General features: G+C 43.2%; 1 protein-coding gene across 4 annotated transcripts; it reads right to left on the bottom strand.

The window, feature by feature from the left end:
* Positions 1-1,092: 1,092 nt before the first annotated feature.
* Positions 1,093-16,518, bottom strand: LOC133125917 (phosphatidylinositol 4-phosphate 5-kinase type-1 alpha-like). 4 transcript variants are annotated; one of them, XM_061237667.1, is made up of 17 exons: positions 15,673-16,518; positions 13,810-13,851; positions 11,272-11,306; positions 10,499-10,588; positions 9,888-10,018; positions 9,557-9,674; positions 9,177-9,329; positions 8,147-8,446; positions 7,659-7,879; positions 7,464-7,547; positions 6,952-7,000; positions 6,770-6,854; positions 6,531-6,677; positions 4,487-4,622; positions 4,284-4,346; positions 3,921-4,016; positions 1,093-3,117 (listed from the first exon to the last, which is right to left on the bottom strand). In XM_061237667.1, the coding sequence occupies exons 1-16, from the start codon at positions 15,716-15,718 to the stop codon at positions 3,935-3,937; spliced, it is 1,782 nt and encodes a 593-aa protein (XP_061093651.1). In that variant the 5' UTR covers positions 15,719-16,518; the 3' UTR covers positions 1,093-3,117; positions 3,921-3,934. The 4 variants fall into 4 exon arrangements, 3 of the variants coding, with proteins under 3 accessions (XP_061093651.1, XP_061093660.1, XP_061093668.1); XM_061237676.1 differs by lacking the exon at positions 15,673-16,518 and adding an exon at positions 15,127-15,154; XM_061237684.1 differs by lacking the exon at positions 13,810-13,851.
* Positions 16,519-16,637: the final 119 nt, after the last annotated feature.

The following is a 16,637-nucleotide window of genomic DNA, read 5'->3' as shown; positions in this document are numbered from 1 at the left end:
AAGTGATTGACAGAAATATTTTTAAGAGAAACTTTTCAAACATTCTTTCATGACTGCATTGGGTTATCAACAGCCCCATTCACCACCAGTAGAAATGTGCTGGAAGAAATTGCTTCACAGAGCACCTGCTAGACCGGACAACACACATCTACGAGGTGGAAATTTAATGTTTCATCTTCACCCTGAAAAGTAATGCATATGCTGAAACTGGCCACACAGTAATCTCTCCAACCCTAAAACAGCAGAACACTCTAAGCTTATTAGCTGGCAGAAAGGATGAATGAACAGCAAGAATAGATGCATTGTTAATTACTGGAAACAATGCAACAGATGCACAGGTGTAAATGCTTCCAGATGAATTTACCAGGTTGATCCCGGGGCTTTGTACGCCTCGGGTTATAACATGCATTTCTAAGCCCCATCGGTCCAGGAGAAACCGCTACTTTATTGCAGAGTTTAAAGGCATTTCCACACACACATTCAAAACCCTTGCCAGAAATATTTGAAACCATGCAGCCCAAGTGGAAGGAAACATTGTACAGGTGCCTGCAAAAACCTTAGGCTGGAGGCAGGCGGGGGGGGCACATGCTTCAAGTATTAAGCAATTCATAATTCCAAGGCTTTGTAACTTGTGCATTGATCTCAATGTGCACAGAAAATGTGAATACATGGCAGAAAGCTTTATCCCCCCCTCCATTGTGCACCTACTTGAAAGCATTCTTTTTGAAATGATTGCATGTCTATTGTGTGCAGTTCCAGCTTTGCATTGTTAATGTAATATCCTGCACATGCTCCAGTTCATACGCAAAACAAACACAGTGTGTTGACTTAGCCAACTCCTTTGTGTAAAACCCTTGACCAGTTTGCTGGTGCACAATTCAAGGCAGGTCCACACCTTCCCTCATATTTCATGCAATAAGGTGTGCTCTGTGCGGAGCGGAGCACTTCCTTTTTAAGCTCCGGCCTGCAAGTCAGGGAAAACCGCAATGGGAACCTTCTTGCAGTTTGGCAATCTCATTTTGTTCATCCTCCAATGGAAGCACATACAGCATCACTCCTAGTCCGCCCCCCCCCCCACCCACTAATCTCCATATTAACCCCATCCTCTTCCCTCCCTCCCCACATGTGCACAAATGGTACCTTACCCTGATTTCCAGCCAATAGCAGTATTAATGTCCGTGCGTTACTGTACGGACACTTGCTTAAAGGTGTGATGGCTGACTGCAGTTTTTGCTGGCCATTACCACGCAGTGCTGCACAGCATGCAGTAGCAGTTACAGCATCTTCTTTCCAGCATAACACACAATGAAATATAGAGAACACACAGAACAGAACCCCCGATTTGGGGTAATACGTCAAGCAGAATTGAGTCGACTGCTTATAATATGCAAAATGCTTGTTTACAAAAAAAAAAAAAAAAGGATCACAAAATAATACATAAAACCATAATTTAAAAACCCCCATCAGAGCGAGATTATGAAAGTTGGTCCTACCAATATACCAGTAATCTCTGTAGCTATATTGATTACGTACTGTACACAGAAGACAAAAATAAAGAATACAAAAATAGAAAAAAGTGTGTGGGGGGGGGAGAGAGAAAGGCAGTGACTTGGGGTCCATGTGCATAGTGATCCTCACATTCCCCCAACTGCTGACAGCCCTACCCTACAGGGGCTGTGCAATGGTGCATATGTTCGATGGAAGGGGATCTAAATTAGCACATGCAGTCAAGCCACTTGAACCGAATAACAAGTTAAAAGGACAGGAAGTAGCTTGTGTGTCCACTCACACACACTCACACACACACACACACACACACACACACACACACACACACACACGGTTTGCATCAATGAAGATGGACAAATGGACACTGCACCACTGTGTCTCAGTCGCCCTGCCGTTCCCATTCTACCCACGCTCTACACATCAAACGCACGCGTCAGGACACCCAGGTCCTGTAAATGAAAAGCTCAGTGTTTCTTTGGTTTGTTGCTTCATTAAGCAAGTTCTACCCACTGCCACATGGGGGCGACATAAGAGAGTAACAGCAGAGGAAAGAGATGGGTAGGAAAGGAGTGAAAAGCCACTCTCACACAAGATTACCCAGCCCTCATTTCATTCAGTCTGTGCCTTTTAAAAAGTATAACTGGAAAAGAGTAAAGCAATAAGTCAATATCAACCAACGGCAATGTAAATTTTAAAATCCCAGACGGGAAATGCACCTTGTTTCCATTGAAGGCAGAAATCTTACTGTAGTAAATTTTGAGTTCAGAATTACCGATTGCAACCAACCAAGAGTAGGGGCAGCCCTGAACCCTGCCACACTGTCTGCCTCTCATGTAGCACAGTAGCAGGAGTAGTGCAGGAACAGTGTAATCAAATACTATGTAGAAGAGAAGTCCTTACACAGACATGATCAATTATTGAGACATGGGAGCAAGTCATTATTTATAGTAGCATTTCACTTTCTTAAATTACCTAGCAACTAGTCTGTTTCTTATGCCAGTCAACTGAGTCTCCTTTACAACTAAAGACTAGTCTTTATTTTTCAAACACGATTCCCCTTTAAGTGCGAGTCCAGCCGTAACGCATACACGGTTGAGGAACAGGGTGCTCTCCCTCCACATGGCTTTCTTTCATCCTGCGATACGAGAAGTCTGCAATGATGACCTCTACTTGCCAACCGCTATCCAAAGACGTTCTCATACAGTGTCCAACCGTATCCATCCTGTGCTGAAACGGAACAGCTGGTGCTCACATTCTTAGCATTGTGAGGCCGCATTTAAGGCCAAGGGGGTGTTGTGCGCGATTCGGACATCTGAAGTCAGTTTGGAAATACAGCACCTGTTATGTAGTCGTTGAATTTACTAGCAGCAACACCTGTGTTGGGCAGGACTAGCCTGTAGATAGCCCAGCCTCCATCTCTTAAGCTCACACACTCCATTCTTCTATTGTTCCACCTTCCACACTTCGCCATTCAGGAGTGATTCCCCAAATATCTCCCGTGAGAAAAATAGGAAGGGGCCTTTTTCCTGAGAGTTCTCTCACCCTCCATTCCATCTTCACTTTCTGGGATTTCCTTCTTTGACAACTTTTTCTTTCTCTTTGTGTATACTGCAAGAGATATAGGAGGCAAGTCAGTAAGATGCACCCTATACAATGTAACATTTTGTTTTGTATAGGGTCAGAATAATAACATTTTGTATTAAGTCAAAATATAACTAAATAAATAAAATCCTGCCTCAGATATTTTATTCAGCACTTGAATGGTGTGGCAGCGAGTCAAAAGAAATTCTGTAAGAATTTGTGTAATAATAAAAGTGGTCATAATAATACATAATACATATTAGCAAGGTAGAAGTGCTAGTGAGCCTTGAAACAGTATGTTTAACACACTTTTTAACTGAAAACATGACATTACAACTTGCCCAGAATAGGCAATATATTATATGGATATAACGTGTGAATCAGCAAGATCATTTTTGGATTTTCACTTTGAATCGTTGTATTCATTTTTATTTTCTGTTGACTCATGGTTGACATGAAGTCAGCTGGTTGGACAACTATGGAAACCACCAAAGCAAAACATCTTCAAAAATAGCCTCTCATCACAAGGTTATTTTTGACCCGTTTTGACCAGTCAAGAAGGCAGATGAGCATATTGCATTGCATGCATCATCACTATGACCTTTCCGGAACATGCTGACACATCGTTATATTCATGAGATGTGATGTACCTCTTAACGTAAACTAACCTTCGCTTTCCATACATCACAATCACCTCAACATGTCAAACACATTGATGATATTACTTTACACTGCAATTTTTGCCACATCGACACTTCATATAATTCTTTTACCAAGTCAATTATGAACTGAAGTCAAAGTCAAAAATACAGCGTTAAACTGAAACTTACTGTTGCTTGTGCACTCAAATGTTGGTTTCAGCAACAATGCCCTTGAGTGAGATGGCATCCTCGCTGTTTGAGAGCTCTTCGGAGGCAGCTTCGACACTGAGAGTCACGGAGGAGCAGGTACTTATCAGATCATTGTCGGTACAGTTTGTGTACAACTATGAGTCAACGAAAAACCTCTACTTGGGGGTTATAAACCCTAGATTTTACTTAATTTTCCCAAATGTTGCGTTTACTACAAGCAAAAATAGCAAACGGCAAATGATTACCACAAAGCGAACGTACACTAATCCCCTAGGCACTCAGCAGCACAGGTCGACACCTACACAGCAGAGGCAGTTTAATTGTGTCCAATCAGTGTCCTACCTGTGGGGGGCGCTGTGGTCATGATCGGTGCTGGCGGACTTGTGCACCTCCACTCCTACTGCCCTGTAGAAAGATGTGTGACGTGAGGGGCATTACACCTACGGAGTGACAGAGGAAGAGAAGAACAGAGGGGACAGGCTCGTGGAGTACGAGGCAGAGTGACAGAGGCCAGAGACATGGAAGGTGGAGCGATGTGGACTAACCTGAGGGGGGGAGAGGTGGAGGGGAGACCGGGGCTCCCCTGCGAGGAGTTGGAAAGAGTGGTCTCCACAGAGTCACTGGTGACTCCATCCAGGGGAGGGGTCCTCGGAAGAAGATCAGGACGGCCTGTCTGCATACCTGTACAAAAGGGGGGGGAAAGGAGACCCAAAATTTACACAACTTTGCGGAAATACAGAAAGGCCGACCCTTTATGTAGAACCACCTATGAAATTTCAACACCAAACTCGAGAATTAACATAGTTTCTGGCATTGGTGCATTGTTTTTGTCCACACATGTTCATGATCTGATAAAATAAACTAATAAAATCTAATCAGACTAAGTTTAAGCTCTTATTCTTGAATGTAGCCTGATTTGATGTTTGATTATTCCTGTCTGTCAGACAAACACAGATGAACAGCTACGATTTCTGCTCTTCCTGCTCCGGCTGAATCGGTCTGGGAGTGCCCAACCACAGTTAAAAACAAAATGCTGACTAATGCAAGCAGGATCCAGTCAGACAAGCCTTTACCATGCACCGAAAACATTCCCTCAAGCCAAAATATGCAAGTAGTTTGCTCTGTGCTTTCACAGCCATGATACTCCAACTGTCGGTGTCGGTAGCATACTTTTCAAGGCCTACATGAAAGGCCTGCACAATCAGTATTATATTTTTTAAATCTCATATGATCACAGGAATAATCTGTGAGTCATATGCAAATTATCTGCAGCCCTTCCCACTGATTGTATTTTCTCCCTCAAAATGAAGAAAGCGCAGTATCTCAGCAACCACAATGAGATTTTCTTTGCCCTCTGCAGCACTTTGGAGCTCATCGGCACAGCAGGAATTATAACACGAGGGTGAAAATTACACCCACTGTTCTATAGGCTATGACGATGGTCTTATTTTTAGATGGAATTCTCCCTTAAACAAGACCAGGTGAGCCTAGTTTAGCTGGACTCTGATGTAGCTAAAGGGGAGTTTGTGTGGCAGAAACCAAATGGGCTGACACATACCTGTCAGCGCAGAAGTGGAACAGGACTTTCGCCCCCCCCCCCCCCCCACTAACAGTAAAAAGATATAACATTATATTGGTGATAAAACAACTCTCCCATGAAACCAGAAGTAACGTTCAATATAAATCCCATTTATAGGCTACATTTACTTTCTCCATTGCAGCATTTCCATGCGAGTAGGCTACTTGAATGACTACATAACGTAACAAAATGTGTTTTGTGGCTTTAAGAGCATTGCATTCTGGTCTTCCAGCTTTGAGATTGGCGTGGCAGAGAACGGGTTGCCGCCCTTACATACGTTTTTGAATGTATTGATTCTATGAGCTATATCGGGAATACTGTGAAAACAACCAACCCGCCAAATAAATACCATCTGCTTCACAGAATCAACACAGTTTGTTCACTCGCTTAGCTAACACAGCGGAATGAACGAACACTTAATTCGTGGAGTTACCTCATAAATCGTCTAGGCATCACCGCGTTTCCAAGTCAGTTGAAACCTCCCTTTTGCGGACTACGGTCAGGAAGAAAAGTCAGGAAAGGCAACAAGATGTAGGGATGGTTTCAAAACGATATATAAATAATGAAGAGTTCGAGATTAAATTCGCCTGGCTTTAATTTTGAGGTAATGGATGGGAATTAATTCGTACTGCTACGTGTTGGATCGGCAGAACACCGGTCTTTCCATAGATGTATCCATGATAACTACACTGATTACGCGCCAATATCCCACTGTGTCAAAACATTGATATTTCAGCTTTTGATGTACTCATACATTAGTTCTTTAAACAAATGTTTCATTTGTTAATCCAGCTACCTGTAGGCTACCAGAAAAACTGCCAGCTTGCGGTGTCCAAATGAAAAAGAACACTATGCAATTTTGAGACGCTGATAAGTTTTACTACAATCTCCACTGTGTGAATTGCTTGCTTGCTTTCTCCTAGCTGGCATGGACCTGAAGGGTAAGCCAACTGGGCATAGTGGTTTGCTCTGCCACTTGATCCTCTCTGCAGCCCGCCTCCCTCACTCACCGCTCTCTCCCTCTGCCTCGGCCTGGCTGAAATGGGCGTGATAGACCAGCGGCCCGGCGGCTTGAGGCAGCGACCCCATCGCTGCGCCGGCCCTCCGCGGTCCACCCTGAATCACGGTGCGGCCCTTCTTAGAGGGGGAGGGCTTCACTGAGGGAATGAGAGGGCAAATGAGTCCCGCACAACAGCGCACAAACGACTCGCGCAAGCTTACAAAATTCTCAAAACGAGATTTCACTCACATGGCATCTTCTTAAAGACCGTGTTGCACATGAACTGCTGGAACCTGTCCGCGTAGAAGCCAGGCCTGTGCACCGACACTGTGTCCTTAGGACAATAAAAGGCCGTGTTTAATATCAGACGACATTTAACATGGAAGCTGAAAATTAACATTTTGTATTTTAACAATGTAAACCACACTTACCCCATCATGAACTAGAGCTTTCCACGAATGCTCCAACTTCTTTACAAACCTTACAACACAAAGGATTTGCAATAAAGAGAAGCAAATGAACTTGGGCGTACATTTCCATTCGGAAAAACAGCCAAGAAAATCCATCAAATGGTAAATGGCAAATGGTAAATGGTAAATGGCAGGCATTTATATAGCGCCTTTATCCAAAGCGCTGTACAATTGATGCTTCTCCATTCACCCATTCATACACACACTCACACACCGACGGCGATTGGCTGCCATGCAAGGCCCCGACCAGCTCGTCAGGAGCAATTGGGGGTTGGGTGTCTTGCTCAGGGACACTTTGACACAGCCCGGGCGGGGGAACAAACCGGCAACCCTCCGACTGCCAGACGACTGCTCTTACTGCCTGAGCCATGTCGCCCCATCAGAAACCTTCCGTCCGTTCTAACACGCGCAGTCATCGACTCAAGCATTCATACCGCACACAGACCATACAGCGGTGAAACGGGAGCGGTTACCTGTATGACTGCAGGATGTCGATGATGCCAATGTAGACCAACATTCGCTCACCCTTGATATTGCGCGCTGGAATCCCTCCCAAACTGTTGAAAAGAAATCACCGCGGGACATGAGCAAAGGGAGAACGGCCATTAGTGCCGAATCACTGACCCCAACGGGACCAGCGGAGGGGAGGAGTGATGAAGTGGACTCACTGGTCCTGGTCTGATTCCTGCACACCCTTCCCCCGTGCCTCCCCCTGGATTGACTCCATGGCGGTGCTGTAGAGGGCCTTCTGGGCCTGAGGTCTCCTCTGGTCGGGTGTCATGGCCGCCTCAGCACCCGCACGCTCGCCGAAACGCTCTCGGCACGCGTGGTCCAGGTTGTGGATTCCCATCAGCATGCTGTAGTCCATGATCTTGAAGCTCTGCAGCAGCTGGGGACACACCAAGGACAAACTGATGTATACCACCTGGAAAATTAGTACTGCAACAAAAAAAGTTATTCTACTCTCTAAAGATTCTTTGTGACAGTCTTCTGTGAAAAGCGCTATACAAATAAAATTGAATCAAACTGAAAATTTAATTAAAGACTCATTAGGACCACACAATATTTGGGCCGTCCAAAGAAGACTAAGGAAGCCGTTGGAAGTGAAGGAAGCCATTATTCTTTGCACAGGCACAGAGAGACAGACAGGACGCACCAGGCAGTCCCTCGTGATGGTCTTGCTCAGGGCACTGTAGTTGTCGGGCTCCAGCAGTAGTCCATCAGGCAAGTCCTGGACGAAGTCCAGGTCCTTGAAGGTGGGAAGGGCCTTTTCGCGCTCCTTGGGCGATGCCCGGCGTTTGTAGGTGGAGCCCTTCATGTCGTACTTCATGTGCATCTGCACAGCGCTGGGCAGCAGGTTGTTCATCACCACAATGCGGATGTTCTTCCCCCCGGCTTGCACGCAGTACAGCCCGTAGAATTTGGGAAGGAGTGTCCGTTTGTTCTGGTTGAGGTTCTAGAGAGGAAGAGCAGGTTAGTACCTGCTTGCTTTTGCAAAATAAAAATAAAAACCTACAATTTTGCATGTACATTCCACAAACTAGTTAGGGTGCAGTAAGTATATAAAAAGGCTGTAAGTCCAAAATGGATCACAAATTACAGATGCAAATACATGTACACTACATGTACAACCACAGCTGACAGTCTGCATTTTAACCTCATTCACAGCTCCATTTCAAATCCAATGTGCTAGACTGTACTGTAGAATGCCACTGCTATAGACAGCTAGACTTTAAGACCACGTTCCCAGTTTAGTTAATTAATGCAAAGATATTACGAGTAGGGTTGGGAACCAAATTAGAACCAGATCCAAAATTCTAAGAACCCGGGTAACCGATAAATTTTTTTATTTTGGTTCTGCTTATCGGTTCCAAAACGTTTCCAAAATTTTCACTCACGCATCTTTCGAATGAACACCATTTATTTGGCTACTTTTGAAAATTTGTGCCGTCATTGTCATTGTTTTTGGCAAGAATTCAAATGCTAATTATGACAAAATGTCACACAAATAACTAATTGGATAAAATTATGAAGTGATGACATTTTATATGTTATAGTCAAAGGTCAACTTCACTGTGACAATGTTTAGCTGAGAAAACAATGTTGGGTCATTTTGTTTGTCGTTTCATGATGTAAACATTTGTTGTAATTATGAGATTCTGCACAAATTCTGTCCCTTTCCTCACCATGAAGTATCCAGGCAGAAGCTTCTGCAGAAACTCAGCCTCTTTGTGCTGCACTGTTTTGATGATAAACTCGTCATCGCTGGAGACATAGAAGAGGGAGCCACTGGCACCGGAGTTTGACAGCTCAATTAAGGAGTCCTTACACAGCGAACACTGCAATCAACAATTACAGCCGATTACAGAAACATTCATAAACATCTGCATTTAAAAATGCAAGAAATGCAGCTATTGACATACCAATGATCCATGTTAGTAAGATTATTACTTTCATCAAATTCACTCCACCCTTCCCGTTTAATTAAACACTTTCAGTTCTCTTCAAGATGACAATGGAAGATAAACGGAAGGAACTGTGTGCAAGAGGCTTTACTGAGACTGACCAGGTAGTCATCTGGCCGGATTCCAAAGAGTTCTCGGAAGTAGCGGAAAGCGATGGGGGCGTAGGTCTTGAACCTGAAATCCCCGTAGTGGTGTGCTGGTGTCAGGTTGCTGCCCTCACTGAGGTAAGAGACAAAAGCATGAACTGGAGCCCACTGGGAACTATAGTCACAAAGATAAACTTGGTACACAAACAAAGATAACCAAACACTGGTAATCACTTCCAGGTGGAAACAAAAAAAAATACGTTCAGACTTGAAAGTCATGCTCCCTCCTGGTTAATTGTGGAGGGAAGTGCATGAAAATAAGAATATATTATCAGGTCTCACAGACCTTGGAAAGAATATGCTCTCCACCACCACAAAGTCCTGCATGAGAACATCCCTCTCTGCTTTCTGGCTCAGAGACCCCACGGTGTGAGTGATGCCAAGCTGGATGGCACCTTTCAGGGCAGAAGAAGTTGTCTGTGGGAGTGGGGGCAACAGAGGATAAATAAGGGGACAGACTGAGTGGACAAGGACAGAGGAGTGATAAGAGACTGAGATGAAACAGTGAGAAACAATGAACGCAAGGATTTCAAATATTGGTTGAGCACTATAATCACCAGAGGTTAGCCATTTTAACTGTTCTCACTCCAATTCCAGTTGGAACATTATTGCTTCTATACATTTCCATTTTTACAAGGGGGGGGGTTTCAGAATTACTTAGAAGTTTTCATTTTTTTGCTGTGGTCAAGATAGAAATATATATATTTTAAAACTGAGGTCCTTAGTATAATCTAGACCAAGATCGGTCCTGCTGACCAATTATTTATTTTGACCCAATGCGTCTTGCTCTCACTCTCTCATTTTAGATTCTCCATCTCATTGCAGTATCTTGCAGTATTTGAGGGTCACAGTTGGTCACTACACTGACAGTGTGTTGACCTGTGAACACATGCTGACCTTCTTGTAGGTGGTCTCTCCTGTGGGGTTAACCCCCCGGTGACCGATGGTCTTCTTCATGGTCTGGGAGGGGCCCGAGGAACCTGCCACCTACGAGAACAGTAAAAGGTCATCCAGGGATGGGAGAGGATGGGGTATCAGGAAAACTGCACGCTACTCTACTTTCAAATTCTGTGAAGAAAAATATTTCCTCCTCTCGAGAATTACAATTCACAGAAACACTCGCAAGATGTCGTGTTCCTCAACATAAACTATAACTCAAGCTCTCTTCTGCCTTGAATTATAAATCCCCTCTTTGGAAACAGATATGCGTGGAGGCAAGTTGTTAGGCAAGGGCAGGATGACATGCTCTCCTAAAATAGCCAATAACTGGATTCTGCACTACAGAAACAGTGTTAGCAATAACATTTATATTATATGCACTATAAGCAATGATCTCTGCTGATTATTAAAAATATTAACCCTTCATAATATTTCTGAAAAGTAAAAACACCCTTGCACACCTCATGCTTTAACATTAAACCAATACAGCTAAAACTTAGAAGCATTTTTCCCCTGATACATAAAATCACAGTAATTTCTACCCTGCACATGTATAACCCAACTAAAGTGCAACCAGTCTGCTGCTAATTTTCAAAACACACAGAAATAGCAGTTGGCTTGAAATCTGACAACCACGAGGGTCATTAAAATTGGTGTTGGATTACACCAAATAAAATCCTCCCCCCACAAATAAATAACATTAGCGCATTTAAAGGTTTATCTTTGCTTACCTCAGGCGAGCCAACCTTTCGAGCTCCACTAGACCCTTCAGAGACAGACATAGGAAAGAGTTGTTTAAAGGGCCTGTTCCATCTTAAAAATCACACATGCTTGCATAAAGTAGCCTTTTATCTAGTCAGTATTTTATGTAATGGCTTTGAAAAACTGAAATGACTTAATTGGATCAAAAAAGGCCAATATGCAGTTGTACATCGACACTATCCTGGTGGAAATATTCTGAACATTTATCCAAAATGTGGGAGCTTACTGATCCAAATGTCTGCAATTTAAGAAAAAAAAAAAAAAAAAAAAAGATAGAAAAAAAAATGAACCATCACAAATTTCAATTCAAGTGAGTTTACACACAGCAGCTGAGGTTGAGCTGATAAAGCACACAGTGGGATGGATGGACAGGAAACAGGCGTTTCATCACAACACTAACAGAACCAGCCTCTGTGGCAGGAAAACACCACTGCTACCAGCTGGCAGCATGCCCAAATCAATTTCCCTTCTTTAATGTTAGTATGAGAGGCTATGAACTAACATCATGGGACACCCACACTTGCGGTTACAAGTGTGGGTGTCCCATGAAGGTGGGAAGGGCCTTTTCGACTCATAGAGACTCATAGAAGATGTCTAAAGCCTCTTCTTCAACAATCACTTTAATGTGAAGCTGTTGGACTAGGACGTTCAGAATTGTCATAAGCATTTCAGTTGCGTGCTCACAGGTAATACCTGACCCATAATCCCATCCTGAAGAGAAGGGAGGTCAGCTGTGTCTCGCATACCAGCTGTTAACAATGCACAACAGGAAAATGCCTGCGGGAATGAAGGCGGTGTCCTCGCACACAACATTCTAGTGTGCTTGGTACCGCACCACCTCATATTCCAGCTGTTCAACATGGCCATCTCATCAGCGCGGCAGCAGACATGGAGGCCAGCTGTGCCTCACTCAAACCACACAAGCCAGGGTACCGGCCACCATGCATTCACACATGCTCAGCTGATAGTTTTGTTAGTTAAGAAGTCCGGACAGCAGCAATAAACATGCCACCATGCACTACTAACACCTTTCTTCCCCTGTTAAAATATAGGACACAATGCACTAACTAAACCATCCTGTTTCCTCCACGCCTCGGAGTAAACATTCCTAAGTCCACAGTTCTGACAAACTTGTTTTGACCACAATGAGCATCCATGTGTGAAAATAAGGAGCGATTCCAATCCCAGTGCAGCCTAGTGAAGCTGCAACCAGCCCTGCCTCCACAATGCAGCACAGCCCATTATGGGCCCACTGTGAACACCCCGACGCTGCAACAGACACAAGGAGTTCCACAAGCAGCAGCTGTCAGCTAAATGGCCGCTGCGCACCTCTATTTTGCTCTTTTTTTCCATTTGACTTTTTCTATTATATCAACGGAACAATTTGTCTCCCCACTGCCAACACCCTTAACTGGCTACTCTTCTCACCTGGCAGGCTACTGAAAGATTTGGGGAACCCCCTGCAGAGGCCCTTTCCCAGCTATTTGTCAACGGCAACAGTGGAGCCACTGTGCAGGTCAGGGATGGAAGCCCCAATCCAACGCATGCTCGGACAAGTTAGTCCACTCGGAACATCAGCCAAAGAATTTGACGGGCAGGAAATAGAGTGGTATTGAATTTAGTCTGTGAATCTGGTATCCAAAACAGAGCAGTGACTAAGAGGCAAGAGTGAGGAGAGAGGCCAGGGCCCTGGAGGAAAGAGGCCATGGCAAGCTTGGCTGTGGGACAGGGAGGATCAGATGGCCAGAGCATCAACCAGCACTGCTCTTCAGCCTAAATGCAAACAGAGCACACCCTCCGGGACAGTGTGAGACATAGAGGGATGCCTATACATTTGGCAGGGGCCAAAGCTGATGCCTGACATACTCAAAGCAACACTGACCCCATGCACCGCTTACAGTTAAAGGTATCAACCAGAACATCTCAGGAGGCCCAAACCATGTAGGTTCTTGTCTCACCCACTTGACTGGGACTACAGACGTGTAACCGATATCAACAGCTATTTGAGGACAAATGCTCATATAAAAACCATCAGGTAAAAACTGAACTTAAGGTGCTGTTTCTCTTTTGGTCAAGGTAATAAAAGGTCAGAGTGGCAATCTAGAAAATCTGTTACAGAACCAATGAAGAAATACACAGGACAAACTGTAAATAAAAAATAAAACAACAACTTTGCATTATTTTCAATTAAGAAAAATGGTCAAAAACTTGATGACGTTTCTGCAGGAAGTAATAAGTAATGTCTTATTACAAAGGTGTGCCCGTTAGGACAGAAACGTTACTGCGTCAAATTATTGGCATGCATGCCCAAAAACACTCAAAGCAAACACCAATTTTATTTTATTTTTTGCCATTAGTGGATCAACACCCCAGGAATGCATGGGGCACAAAGCAGCTGCAGAGAGTTGGTTCAGCTTAAAAAAAAGAAGGCTTTTATCTGTAAGGCAGTGGCAAGCTCATTCTTTATCGTATGTACACACTAAACCACAGCACTACCATGCAGGTACCTCTGCGAGAAGCTATTCTCCTCCAGAACTGAGTCCTCAGGTCTGTGGGGCAGGATGTCACAACAGGCGTCACACTCTTGCAAAGAGTTTACTGAACTTCACTCACCAAAATATTCTCTAAGATCTCAGTTCTAAAGAGATGTAATTTCACTGCACGTCGCTCTGGATAAGAGCATCTGCTAAATGCCTGTAATGTAATGCAATGTTAGAGAGCCTAGCCATTCCATCAGAAATGACTGAAGTATGTGGTTTCACCAGACAGGTTAGTGTTACTTAACAGGGACTTCAAACAACCTTTTTAGCAAAGGCAAATTTAAATGACCAAACTAGTCTTAGGTGCAGAGATATGATGGTTATGGGAGGCACAACCCTCTCCATTTCACCAGAGTATCGTACCCTGTTCTTGCCCCATTTATGGGTTTAAATATAGAGCTGGAGAACAGCATGAATCACCTGACCCCGTGTTGTTTATCAACCTAATTTTGGGCTGCAGATTCAAACTGTGCCCTCAAAAACAACCAGAGATGTTATTTTTAATGTGCGACTAAAAGACTGGAAAGAGAGAGATACTGGGCACCAGTAAGAGATCCAAGCGCAGCCCCAAGGGAAGTGCTGGGTTTTAGAACTGAGGTGGGATTTGAGAAGAGATTATCACATAATGAATGGCTAGACGCTCATTTATTCCATCATGTGCATTTCAGAAATAAACATCTGCAATGTCAGCTATAGACAGTGAGACAAATTATAAAATGCAGGAGCTAGTGTGTTTATTGTGCCCTTTAAATTAATTGCTTTGAAATGCAGATATGGACAGGAAGTTCATCATTAATAGAATTTATAAAATAAAAAATAAAATAAAGCTTATTTATAACTAACTCTTCGGCTATACAGCCCTTATCATTGAGGATATCAAAGTGTTGTTCCAATAAAACAAACTATACGTTATTTCCTAACTTAAAAACTTGCCAAAAAAGGACCTTAACACAATAGGAAGATTACATTGTTTGTGATCTTACGAAACAGGTAGAAAAAGAAAGTTACGCAAAGGTGTTTACTTTTTGATATGGTGGCACAAACACACCCAACCACACATTTAACATTTCAGTGTCGCGTAAATAACTAAAGTTAAACAGCTGATCAACAACTCAATTAAACATCGAATAATTACTAGCTAGGTAACAAGACGATCTTGTGAACTTGCCCAACGTTAGGACTGGCTAATTGGGAAACCTGGAATGAAACTAGGAAGTTAACGCAATGCAGTCACAGGACCAGGCAGAAACATCGACCCACTCAACTTGATTTACAGCAACCTACCATTAAAATGCATCCAGCGAGCTACTTAAAAAACGAAACCTTTGCACACTAAAACGGGGCTCTTGTATATTAGCGAACGGGCAGTTGGCAAACAAGCACTTTGCCTCGACAACAAAATGCTTAAGCGGGTTGATGTGACTAACTAGCTAGCTAGCCAACTTGCCTTGATAGCTAATGGAAAATTACAGTTCCATCCCAGGACTGCGAGCGAGCACGGCTGCTTTCAAATGGCCATTTAGTTAGCCCCAGCCATCTTGCTCATTCGATAACTAGTTAACTCGAAAATGCTCTACATAGTTAGCTAGATGGTTGGCAGAATGTGAAACAAGAAGCTAGCTAACAAATAACTTCACACAGTAGCTACGTTATGGCTGATGTAGCTAGCTATACTATGCCAACAACTATAAAGTTTAGTTAGCTAGCGAACTCACAAGTCAATAGCCACTAGACCAGTCCTCTTGTACATTAGTAATTTCACATAATATTTCAGATGTTTTTAGATATCCATTATAGTGTTAACGTTACATTACAAAGCGAGAAACCTACCTGTTGGAGCCATCGATACCGAATCAGCTGGACCGGCAGACGCCATTTTGGTTTCGTTTGGCTTCGTGTTTTCTTCGCTGCCTTGAACCTACTCTGCTGCGCCCTACTAATACGCGTCCACTCCCGTTAGATTAACCCCTTCGTCAAATTTAAGAAACATGTTCCAAATGGGTACAGGCTCTAACTTAGCTATATTCCATGAAATATGAATTTAGACCAAGTTAAACCAATAGATACCAAGTTACACTTGGTATCACAATTAACGTTATACCCCAAGTGTATAACTTAACCTAGAGCGAGCTACAACACAACAGATTAAAATAAATGTCACTAAAATACGAGGATATATTCACAGCATGAATGAACTAGCTAGCTAGCTAAATTAGCTAGTTACAAACGTTAACTCACACCCATGTTCTTGAAAAAGAGTGGAACGTTAGCTATGTTTTTTTTGGAGCTATTTGTCTTGTAAGCAGATAGTTGGGCGAATGTTTCTTAGCTAGCTAGCGAACTGAATAGTGTAAGTTAAGTCAAAAATGCTGTTACACGCGAATAACCAATAACAGCTCGATAAACAGCAAACGTTAATTAGCAAATAAATGTTCAAAAGCTCAGTAGATCTAACTAGTTAGCAAAATAACATTAGTCTCGGCTAGCTATATCTAATCTATCGAAACAGCAGGTAACGGCAGTTTACGTTATATGCTTTGATTTCACAGCGAGCTATTGTAGGTGCTTCGTATCGAAGTCCAGATGAGTAACGGTACACATACAATTTTTTTGTAAAATTATATTCTGCAGTTCATATCCAGTGTGGGCTAGCTAGCGTCATTAGCTAGTTACATGTGTAAAATGTATACGGAAATAAGGTTTAGTGTCCCAATACGCATGCGTAAAATAATTGTAGGCAAAAAAATGTAGTGAGCCGATCTTTACTATTCATGCACATCAAACCCGCTGCATGT

The sequence above is a fragment of the Conger conger genome, chromosome 1 (assembly GCF_963514075.1).
Source record: "Conger conger chromosome 1, fConCon1.1, whole genome shotgun sequence".
NCBI classification, from domain to species: domain Eukaryota; kingdom Metazoa; phylum Chordata; class Actinopteri; order Anguilliformes; family Congridae; genus Conger; species Conger conger.
This window is presented reverse-complemented; position numbering and strand designations above follow the sequence as displayed.